This window comes from Heterodontus francisci, chromosome 23 (genome assembly GCF_036365525.1).
Source record: "Heterodontus francisci isolate sHetFra1 chromosome 23, sHetFra1.hap1, whole genome shotgun sequence".
In the NCBI taxonomy this organism is placed as follows: domain Eukaryota; kingdom Metazoa; phylum Chordata; class Chondrichthyes; order Heterodontiformes; family Heterodontidae; genus Heterodontus; species Heterodontus francisci.
The window spans coordinates 60,401,296-60,413,384 of record NC_090393.1 but is presented as its reverse complement, the minus strand read 5'-3'; the positions used below and the strand labels follow the sequence as shown (position 1 = coordinate 60,413,384).

Genomic DNA, 12,089 nt, shown 5'->3' with positions numbered 1-12,089 from the left:
CTCTGACCTGCTCTTGTAGCCAAGGTACTTATATGGCTACTCCAGTTCAGTGTCCGGTCAATGGTAATGGATATTGATAGTGGGGGTTTCAGCGATCGTAATGCCATTGAATGTCAAGGGGAGATGGTTAGATTCTTTTTTCTTGGAGATGGTCATTGCCTAGCACTTGTGTGGTGGGGATTTTACTTGCCACTTATCAGCCCAAGCCTGGATATTGTCCAGGTCTTGCTGCATTTCTACATGGACAGCTTCAGTATCTGAGGAGTCATGAATGGTGCTGAACATTGTGCAATCATCAGCGAACATCCCCACTTCTGACCTTATGATTGAAGGAAGGTCATTGATGAAGCAGCTGAAGATGGTTGGGCCTAGGACACTACCCTGAGGAACTCCTGCAGTGATGTCCTGGAGCTGAGATGAGTGACCTCCAACAACCACAACCATCTTTCTTTGCGCTCGGTATGATTCCAACCAGTGGAAATTTTGCCTCCGATTCCCCTTAACTCCAGTTTTGCTAGGGCCCCTTGATGCCATACTCAGTCAAATGGTGCCTTGATGTCAAGGGCAGTCACTCTCACCTCACCTCTTGAGTACAGCTCTTTTGTCCATGTTTGAACCAAGGCTGTAATGAGGTCAGGAGCTGAGTGGCCCTGGCAGAACACAAACTGAGCGTCAGTGAGCAGGTTATTGCTAAGCAAATGCCGCTTGATAGCATTGTTGATGACACCTTCCCTCACTTTACTGATGATTGAGAGTAGACTGATGGGATGGTAATTGGCCGGGTTGGATTTGCCCTGCTTTTTGTGTACATTGCCAGGTAAATGCCAGTGTTGTAGCTGTATTGGAACAGCTTGGCTAGGGGCGCGGCAGGTTCTGGAGCACATGTCTTCAGTACTATTGCCGGAATGTTGTCAGGGCCCATAGCTTTTGCAGTATCCAGTATCTTCAGTTGTTTCTTGATATCACGTTGAGTGAATCGAATTGGCTGAAGACTGGCATTTGTGATGCTGGGGAGTTCAGGAGGAGGCCGAGATGGATCATTCACTCAGCACGTCTGACTGAAGATTGTTGCAAATGCTTCAGCCTTGTCTTTTGCACTGACGTGCTGGGCTCCCCTGTCATTGACGATGGGGATATTTGTGGAGCCATCTCCACCTGTTAGTTGTTTAATTGTCCACCACCATTCACGACTGGATGTGGCAGGATGGCAGAGGTTAGATCTGCTCCATTGGTTGTGGGATTGCTTAGCTCTGTCTATTGCATGCTGCTTACGCAGTTTGGCATGCAAGTAGTCCTGGGTTGTAGCTTCACCAGGTTGACACCTCATTTTTAGGTATGCCTGGTGCTGCTCCTGGCATGCCCTCCTGCACTCTTCATTGAACCAGGGTTGATCCCCTGGCTTGATGGTAATGGTAGAGTGGGGAATTTGCGGGGCCATGAGGTTACAGATTGTGGTTGAGTACAATTCTGCTGCTGTTGATGGCCCACAGCGCCTCATGGATGCCCAGTTTTGCATTGCTAGATTTGTTCGAAATCTATCCCATTTAGCACAGCGGTAGTGCCACACAACAGGATGGAGGGTATCCTCAATGTGATGACGGGACGTTGTCTCCACAAGGACTGTGCGGTGGTCGCTCTTACCAATACTGCCATGCACAGATGCATCTGCGATAGGCAGATTGGTGAGGACGAGGTCAAGTATGTCTTTCCTTCTTGTTGGTTCCCTCACCAACTGCCGCAGACACAATCTAGCAGCTATGTCCTTTAGGACTCGGCCACCTCAGTTTAGTGGTGCCACCGAGCCACTCTTGGTGATGGACAGTGAAGTCCCCCACTCAGAGTACATTCTGTGCCCTTGCTACCCTCAGTGCTTCCTCCAAATACTGTTCAACATGGAGGAGTATTGACTCATCAGCTGAGGGGAGGGGAGCAGTAAGTGGTAATCGGCAGGAGGTTTCCTTGCCCATGTTTGACCTGATGCCATGAGACTTCATGGGGTCTGCAGTCAATGTTGAGGACTCCCAGGGCACCTCCCTTGATATAGAAACCGTCTAATTCTCATTTTCATTCAAATCAACAGTGATGACAATTGGGCAGTTCGGTTTCCGTAACGGGCGACCCATTCGCTGACCCCAGTTTTATGCCCAGCTGGCAAGTTCGTCCCCCATAACCTTTCTATGTCATTTTGATTTTGCACCCTTAAAGACTGGTACTCACCCTGTGGCATTAGCTTTACCACCAACCTGGGATAGGCAATGTTGCTGCAACCAACTTCAGTACCACAATACTGTTTGCAAAGACTGGGTACAACACAGGCTATAACATCTGGCACAAAATGAGATCAAAGAAACATCAATTAGCATTGATTGATCCAGTTATGTTCAAGAAGAAAGACTTGCATTTCTGTAGCACCTTTCACAACCTCAAGATGTCCAAAAGTGCTTTACCGCCCATTAAGTACTTTTTCTGAAAATGCCTATCACAGTTGTATTTTAGAAAAAGCAGCTATCAAATTAGACAAGCTTGATGGTGTCTAATAGACCAAATAAAACCTCCATGATAATCCCTTACCTGTGTACAGAATTCGACTGATCATTCCTGGGAAGACCATGAGGTACATGGGCAGAAGCTTGAGGTAGCCGCAAAGGATACAACCAGCCTTGACATGACTCATATTCTTTGCAGAGAGACAACGTTGAACAATTACCTGTGAGATGTAATAAAGAGAAACAAGCTACTGCTGGAGTCAAGGGTCACACAATCTGAGTTTAATATTGTAAACAGCCTTTTTGGAGATTATGATCTGCTTATTTTTGGGCCATTCCTGCAGAATTTATTATGGGGAATAAAGAAATGGCTGACCAACTAAATGCATACTTTGGTACTGTCTTCACAAAGGAAGACACAAATATCATACCAGAAATGTTGGGAAACACAGGGCTTAGTGAGAGAGAGGAACTGAAAGAAATCAATATTAGTAGAGAAATGGTGTTGGGGAAATTGATGGGATTGAAGGCCGATAAATCCCCAGGGCCTGATGGTATACATCCCAGAGTACTTAAGGAAGTGGCCCTAGAAATAGTGGATGCATTGGTGGTCATCTTCCAAGATTCTATAGACTCGGGAATAGTTCCTACAGATTGGAGGGTAGCTAATGTAACCCCACTATTTAAAAAGGGAGGTAGAGAGAAAGCAGGGAATTATAGACTAGTCAGCCTGACGTCGGTAGTGGGGAAAGTGCTAGAGTCCATTATCAAAGATTTTATAGCAGAGCACTTAGAGAACAGTGGTAGAATCGGGCAGAGTCAGCATGGATTTACGAAAGGGAAATCATGCTTGACAAATCTACTAGAATTCTTCGAGGATGTAGCTAGCAGAGTTGATGAGGGGAGCCAGTGGATGTGGTTTATTTGGATTTTTAGAAGGCTTTCAACAAAGTCCCACATAAGAGATTAGCATGTAAAATTAAAGCGAATGGGATTGGGGGTAGTGTATTGCGATGGATAGAAAATTGGGTGGCGGACAGGAAACAAAGAGTAGGGATAAATGGATTTTTTTCCGAATGGCAGGCAGTGACTAGTGGGGTACCTCAGGGATCAGTGCTAGGACCCCAGCTATTCACAATATACATTAATGATTTAGATGAGGGAACTAAATGTAATATCTCCAAATCTGCAGACCATGAAAAACTGGGTGGGAGGGTGAGTTGTGAGGAGGATGCAGAGAGGCTTCAGGGTGTTTTGGATAAGTTGAGTGAGTGGGCTAATGCATGGCAGATGCAGTATAATGTGGATAAATGTGAGGTTATCCACTTTGGTAGCAAAAACAGGAAGGCAGATTATTATCTGAACAGCTATAAACTGAGAGAGGGGAATATGCAGCGAGACCTGGGTGTTCTTGTACACCAGTCGCTGAAGGTAAGCATGCAGGTGCAACAGGTGGTAAAAAAGGTAAATAGTATGTTGGCCTTCATAGCGAGAGGATTCGAGTACAGAAGCAGGGATGTCTTGCTGCAATTATACAGGGCCTTGGTGAGGCCACACCTGGAATATTGTGTGCAGTTTTGGTTTCCTTATCTGAGGAAGGATGTTCTTATTATAGAGGGAGTGCAGCGAAGGTTTACCAGACTGATTCCTGGGATGGTGGGACTGACGTATGAGGAGAGATTGAGTCAGTTAGGAATACATTCACTGGAATTCTGAAGAGTGAGGGGGATCTCATAGAAACCTATCAAATTCTAACAGGACTTGACCGGGTAGATGCAGGAAGGATGTTCCTGATGGTGGTGGAATCCAGAACCAGGGGTCATAGTCTAAGGATACGGGGTAAACCTTTCAGGACTGAAATGAGGAGAAATTTCTTCACCCAGAGAGTGGTGAGCCTGTGGAATTCGCTACCACAGAAAGCAGTTGAGGCCAAAACTTTGTGTGTTTTCAAAAAGGAGTTAGATATAGCTCTTGAGTCTAAAGGGATCAAAGGGTATGGGGCGAAAGCGGGAACAGGCTACTGAGTTGGATGATCAGCCATGATCATAATGAATGGCGGAGCAGGCTCTAGGAGCCGAATGGCCGACTCCTGCTCCTATTTTCTATGTTTCTGTGTTTCTAAAAATGTTGTTAGCCATGGGTTCCCATTGGGGCACTGGCTCCTAGGAGTTGGAGTGACTGGTGTGCTGGGGCACTAATATGTTGCACAATTGATTAGGCTTCTGAGCCATAATCTCCTCCCACAGACCTGAAGGTTCTGGGGGAATCACTCAGTATTATTCCATTCTGTTGTTCTCTGAGGAGTTACCAGGTGCTAAAGGACAGGGGAAGGGAAGGGAAGTCAGAGTTTATTTTGCCCTTTGGACAATCTCCAGGTTAGATGTTGGCCAGTCAAGTCTGGTTGGTTGGCTGCTTGTTGAAGTCTCCAATGTTTGAATAGTGGTGTGTTGATGTTTCATGGGAACATAGGACATAGGAATAAAGGAAGAGGAGGAGGCCATTTAGCTCCTTCTGTGCATCCGACTTCAGTATCACAATACTCTTTGCAAAGACTGGCTACAACACAGGTTACAACATCTGGCACAAAGTGAGATCAAAGAAGCATCAATTAATTTTCATCATTGAATGGCTGAACAGGAAAAAGCTTTCTGTGCTCCTTGTACAAGTACACCCAAGTCTCTCTAAACATCAACATTTAGAAGTTTCACGCCCTTTAAAAGATATTCTGCTTTTCTGTGCTTACGACCAAAGTGAATAGCCTCACACTTCCCCACATTATATTCTGCCACCTGGTTGTCCATTCACTTCACCTGTCTATATCTCTTTTCAGCCTCTCTGTGTCCTCCTCACATTCCCACCTAGCTTTGAATAGTCAACAAACTTAGATACATTACTCTCAGTCTCTTTGTCTAAGTCATTAATATGGATTGTAAGTAGCTGAGGCCCCAGCACTGATCCTTGCAGCACCCCACTAGTTACAACCAGCCAACTTGAAAATGCCCTGTTAATCCCTATTCTCTGCTTTCTAACAATTAACCAATCCTCCATCCATGCTAATATATGACCCCCAACTCCATGCACCCATCTTGCATATTAGCCTTTTGTATGGCACTTTATCAAATGCCTTTTGGTTAACAAAATCTATCAATCTCAGTTTTAATATTGAAACTTCAACTAACAATGGTCACATTAAGTTAAAACTAGCAATGGTTCTACCATCAATTGCTGTTTATGAAAGAGGTGTAGAAGTGTTTCCTAATCTCACTCCTGAAAGGACTGGCTCTAATTTTTGACTATGCCCTAGTCCCAGACACCAACCAGCAGAAATAGTTTTTCTCTATTTACCCTACCTGTTTCTGATGTGACAGTGAAAATCGATTAGTCCAATTTTAGGTTGCAAAAATAAAGCTCCCACCTTTGGGTCAGTTGCCACAGATACTCAGACCTCACCCTGGTGCTTGCCTTTCTTCCACTTCTCAAAGGCCCTTTGTAATTTTTTTCCCCTCAAGTTGTCCACTTTGTTTTGAGATCTGTGCTACTAGCCCTATTCAAATTGAGGACAGTGTTTCGCTGGGTGAGGTTCCCCATCAGTGATCCAAACTTGGAAAAGTACCCTTGAAGAGTGCATGTGATCTGAGGTTCAAAGGGGTGACAGTGAGGATCATCCTACACTGAACCCCCTTGATCATGGAATGGTCACCACCCTTGGGCCTCTTGCTGTCAAGCTGCATGACCACCCTTGGATAGAAGATATAATATTTGCAGCACATCTGCAGAGTTGTACAAGGTTAATGTGAACTGCCAGTGGCTTCCTATCCTGAGGAAGCATATTGAAGATGACACTGGGCTAACATCTGGGCACTGGGAGCTCACAAACCGAGCTGTGTCAGAGACGCTGGAACTGAGTGTAAACACTATGAAATGATACTTGTGTTGAAATTGTGCTTTGAGTAACAAAGAACGTATTCAGTTCACATGAAGTTGCTCAGCTCATTGTTTAAAATAAATAGTTTGATGCCTTTGTTAGAAGAGTAGACAAGGAAACCTCCGCAAATTCAATAGAGTGAGTATGGATTGTCCTCACCCTGACAGGGCATAACCCCCTGTGGATGACAGCCCATTGGATGTCATTGGCACCTGGGTCAGGTGGTACTTGGGGTATTGGGCTGCTTTGTTATGAGGTCACAAGAGGCAGCAGCGAGCACATTTAGTGTCGGTGAGCTCAGAGTTTGTTGTCTTTTTCGATGTGTTTTTCTCCCACAACAACAACAATTTGTATTTATATAGTGCCTTTAATGTAATAAAACATCCTGAGGCACTTGACAGGAGCATTACAAAGCAAAATTTGACATTGAGTCACATAAGGTGATTTTAGGCCAGATGATCAAAAGCTTGGTCAAAGAGGTAGGTTTTATGGAGTGCCTTAAAGGAGGAAAGTGAGGTGGAGAGGCAGAGAAGTTTAAGGAGGGTATTCAAGAGCTTAGGGCCTAGGCAGCTGAAGGCACGGCCAACAATGGTGGAGCGATTAAAATCAGGAATGCTCAAGACGCCAGAATTAGAAGAGTGCAGATATCTTGGAGGCTGTGGAGGAGATTACAGAGATAGGGAGGGGTGAGGCCATGGAGGGATTTGAAAATAAGGATGAGAATTTCCAAGTCAGGATGGTGTGTGGCTTGGGGGGGAACTTGGAAGTATTTTGCCAGTTTTGTCACAGATGCTACGAACGTTTTTGTTAAGTATATGTTTTTGAGGACTTATTTTTAAATTGTGGAGATGGATTCATTGGAAGGCTGAAGATTTCATAGAAGCTGGACTTTGCTTTGTTGTTGACAGTTCATTGAAAGGACACTGAGATGTTGTTTAAAAACAGCCTTGCTGGAAGTCATGTGCTTTAAGCAATAAACAACAGAAACCTTGGTGACTTGGGAAGATGTTTACAGAGAAGTTATAGGTCAAGATTTATAGGAGTCAGGAGACTTGACTCTTGAGATACTGTTTTTGGTTTCACTTTGGACAGTGTGTTGGGGTTGTGAACTATTTTGAAAAGTTGGAGAAAAGAGGACAAGGGAGCAGCCACCATCAGCTCACCGTCTTCTATCTCTTTGAGAACTTCCTGAGAATCAAGTGTAAGAAATAAAGAAACTGATGCTGCATTTCCCCTGGAAAGCCTGCCAAACTGATTCTCAACATCGTCTGAAAAGAACTGCTCTAGAAAGCTCCCAGTGACAGCCGTCTGCGCATATTTGGGATGCCAGACCAAAAAGAGACAACTGACATCTTTCCATATCTTCCCTTTTTTCTTCAAGTATTTGGCCAAAGTATTCTTTTTTGTCTTTTTGTTGTAACAGACCTCTGCAGAGAGAATTTCTGTAATTTTGTTTCAGTGTGTGTGTGAGTTTGTGTTTGGGGTATTTAAAAGGGGGAACTTTCATATTTCAATTTGTGTGTTAATGCTTTGCTTCGTTACTGGTAATGTCTTGTTTTATAATAAACTGATAATTTTGTTGTTTACTAAAGAAACCTGGTTTGTGTATTTTATTCTGGGATAAAAATAAAGCATATGATTGGCTGTATCGGTAACTGGGTAAACATTTAAATTTATGTTGTGACCTGTGGAGAAGTGGAGCTAGAAAAGACAGTGCACTCCTCCCACCTTGGTCGTAACACAATAAATACAGCTAAACTCATACATTAAAATCTATGCATAATTTAAAAAGAACAATAATCCCTACTTATATGTTCCTTAAATATTTAAACACAGGGCCCAGTTATGTACCGAGCTTTTGTAAAGAGTTCAATACTTCTAGGGCTGGATTTTATAGGCCCCCCCAATGGCGCGGGGTGGGCGGAAAATATCTCCGGGAGAGGCCCGCCATGGGATTTGATGCCGAGAAGTTCCCACCCGATAGGCATTTACATAGTCAAAAAAATGCAAATTAATGAATTAAATATTTACCTGCTCCTGCTGTCCATTCCGGTGCCATATTGGCGGTGGCAGCCAGCACTCCTGCACCATCGTGTCTCTGTTTGGAGATCCGTGCGGAACACAGATGGGGAGCAGGGAGCAGGTACGTATTTCAGTGCGGGGGTGGGGGGGGGGGGGAGCAGGGTCAAACTATTCTGATTGGTGGAGGGGATTGTGAGAAGGGGTTGAAGATAAAAGTTTATGAACTTTGTTGGCGGGAAGCGTCAGGTACACAAGGTAAGTATTTTGGTGGAGGGAGAGGGCAAGGAATGAACTGAATGGATATTGGGTGGTGCGAGAGGGGACAGAAACATTTCTTTAATTTTTTTAATTTAGTGTAAAATGTCTATTCCTTTAAATATTTAAATAAAATGTAAGGACTGGAAGCCCTTTAAAAATGGCACCGGTACCTGGGCAATGGTACCGGCCGCCGTTGCCGGGGACAGACCGCCTGCCCCCTCCGCGTTGCCGGGGGTGGTCTGCTCCGGCCATTTAAATGAGCCGCTGCATTTAATATGTGGCAGCTCTGCGACGTATAGTTTACGGCGGGGGCAATGTAAAATCCAGGCCCTAATCTACCATGGCTAAGATCAATTAGAACAAGGTAGCCTGTGTGATTTCTTTCCAGGCAGGGTTTGTGTGACTATCTTACCTGATCAGTGCACCAATACCACAGCGCCAGGATAGTTAGGCCGAAGGTTAGGCCCGGCCAGGGTATATCCCCAGTGCGGGGATTTCGGAACAAGTGGAATGAGTCTGGTCTGGGTGTGTAACAGGACTCACTGATGTTCAGAAAGGGATCAGTGGTCTGACTGGGGATGGCATTCATGTACTTCTCCCTCATGGAGTCATAGCCGCCCACTTCATTGAACGCTGCAACACAAAATGTATGACATTAGCTTCTGGCAACGTACGAACGGTTTAAAGGATTCCCTGCTTACAAAATCAATATGGCAGAGAAATAACATAAAATTCACATATCTAGAGGTGGTGGGGAGTGGGGGGGGGGGGTGGGGGGGGGGGGGGTGGCGGTGCAGATTTTAACCCATTCTGCTCGGCAGAAAGGAGGTGCGGGGCCTTTAAAGTTGGACAATCAATCTTATTGCTGGAAGTCCCCTGGCCACCATTTTAACTGTTCACTGTAGTTCGGTGGCAGGGGCGTCTGCTGAAAGTAGGCCCAAGCCTCATCAATTTATGTGAATTGATCTCACTATGTCAAGAGGAGCCTGACGAGATTTTAACTCAGGCCTGAACAGGAAAGTTGCCATGGCGATCCCGACAGCTGAAGACAGGTCACAAGCTGTAGAAGGCTTCTCTGTGCCCCAGGCCCGAAAGGAAATCATAGCATCTCCATCCTGGAGTCTTACCTCCCCTTTCATCCTGTGAGATCTTTCTGAAACTCCCTGTTTGTAACTTACCTTCTTGCCAGTGAGCCTCCCTGTGGTGACAGTTTCTAGTCTCTGGCTGCCTGATCTCCCACTCCCTCCTGCTGACCAGCTGCTGCTTTCCACCCATTTTGGGTAGGTATGCAGATGAGGCCAGGAGTTAAAAAATAGGCCGGGCCTGAAATCCGAGCCTGTGAGTACATTTGTGCTTGGCCTGCCCAACACACTCCACACTCACTGGGAGTTAAAATCAAGCCCCTTCTCTCAATGAGAGTAATTTCCAAGGGAATGCACACCAGTGGGGAGGTCTCCATTTTCTGATGTGTGATGACACCGGGCAAAGTGCCTTGCTGCAGCAATCAGGCCCATGGTCATTGTTAGAAATTGACACCGTCATAATGATCAGCCTGTTAATGGTAGGTTAATTAAGTTATTAGAGATAAATTGGTGAACGGCATTGTTTAATTAAGGCCCCAGAGCAAATATAAGGAGAGCCTGCTGGGGCAAAGCAAGAGCAAACAGGGGGCAGATATTTGTAATGCTGCATTCTGTGAATAAACCAACCTTCAAGAAAAGGATCTGCGTCAAGCTTCATCCTTCACCATTTGGCAGGGATTCACTTAACGCAGCCCAAATATCCCATTTTCACCTCATTATTGTGGAGCAAACCTTTGTCTCAGTGATATTCCCATCTCTGAGGCAGGAAGTACAGACTTCAAATCCCTTCATGGATAATCCAGTGAGCTGAGACTGGAGCTCTGGGTTGCGATCCAGCAAGATAGTCTTGTTTGGTGAGTGTGGGTGGCACCTTCCCCCTCATTAACTGCATTGTGGGGGCTATAAAATGCTTCCAATATACAAGACCAGCCAGGACTGGTCTAAGAATGATCATAGTCATGGAAGGAGTGTCACAGCAAGTCAGCCTGACAGTCTTCATCCTATTCTCCAAGGGAATATATGAAAACAGCCAACTCATGCAAGTGCCTGTCTCCCGGTTGCTTCTCTTTCTCTGAATCCATTGCCTCCTTGATTCCTCAGGTATCGGCAGCCCCATTAGCCAAGCTCTTTGTGTAAGGTTAGACAGTGACTGCCAGTGAGCCTTTGACTGCAGGGCAAGTTAGAATAAATGAAGGATTGTACCTTGTTCTCACTTGTTCCTTTATTATTAAACTATTTACACATGCACCATAACACTAATGTACTCACCCAGCTATTTACTGATACTCCCTAACAGCAGTTACGCACCAACCAATCACCTTGCAGATTTCCTGTGATGCCACTGTTCATGTTGTTTTCAAACTCCGGCGCGCCTGGACTCTTATCCGCTGCTCTCCCGGAAGGTAAATGCTATAGGCCGCGATCCTCGGGCTGTATTTATCCGCTCCCTGCTGTGTGTTCCTCCTGCAGGTCTGCTCCTGTGCGCTGCTCTCGTGGGAGGTAAGTACTGTAGGCCACGATCCTTGGGCTGTATTTATCCGCTCCCCGCTCCCATTTCTTCCCACAGGTCCGCTCCTCCCCGCTGCGCTCCCGGAAGGTAAGAGCATTCATGGAATCATACGTAATATGCCAATCGCCCTACCATGACATTTATATAGCACCTGTCATCTCTCAGGATTTCCCAAAGCACTTTACAGTCAGTGAACTATTTCTGAAGTGTATTTGCTGTTGTAATGTAGGAACAGCAGCGGTCAGTTTGTGCACAGCAAGCTCCCACAAACAACAATGTGATAATAACCGGATAATTTTTTTTATTGATGTTGGTTAAGAAATAAATATTGGGGGCAGGACTCCGGGGAGAACCTCCCTGCTCTTCTTCAAAATAGTGCTGTAGAATCTTCTATATCCACCTGAGAGAACAAACCATGCCTCAATTTAATGTCTCATTCACAGGACTCTCACGGCTTTGAAGAGGTATCCTTGCTATACAGAGACGGTGAGGTGACTGTAGGAGCCACATAAGTATTGGGGATAAATAGGCAAATCAAACATTTCCTGCTCCCTGCTGGTGATCCTGTATGATTTGGTGTATATAATGTATATCAGAGACATTACATGTATCAGTGTACATTGACAGTCACTGTAGATCTTTTTTAGAATGTCCAAACAAAAGTGCAAGCCTGTTAGATCAGACACTGGCGGGGGGAGGGGAGGGGGATGGGGGAGGGGAGGGGGGGGGGGGTGGATGGTGGATTTTACAACGCTGACATTTTATTCACACTGCATTATGTGAAGGAGAAACATTTGGTCCATCTG

General features: G+C 45.3%; 1 protein-coding gene across 1 annotated transcript in view; it reads right to left on the bottom strand.

The window, feature by feature from the left end:
• The window catches only part of slc5a1 (solute carrier family 5 member 1), a 153,827-nt gene that overhangs the window by 74,917 nt on the left and 66,821 nt on the right, over nt 1-12,089 (bottom strand). Inside the window, exons 8-10 of the mRNA XM_068055377.1 lie at nt 9,104-9,324; nt 2,572-2,707; nt 2,218-2,325 (exon numbers count right to left, since the gene is read on the bottom strand). Of these exons, the coding sequence (XP_067911478.1) occupies nt 2,218-2,325; nt 2,572-2,707; nt 9,104-9,324 (465 nt within the window). The remainder of the gene's footprint in view (nt 1-2,217; nt 2,326-2,571; nt 2,708-9,103; nt 9,325-12,089) is intronic.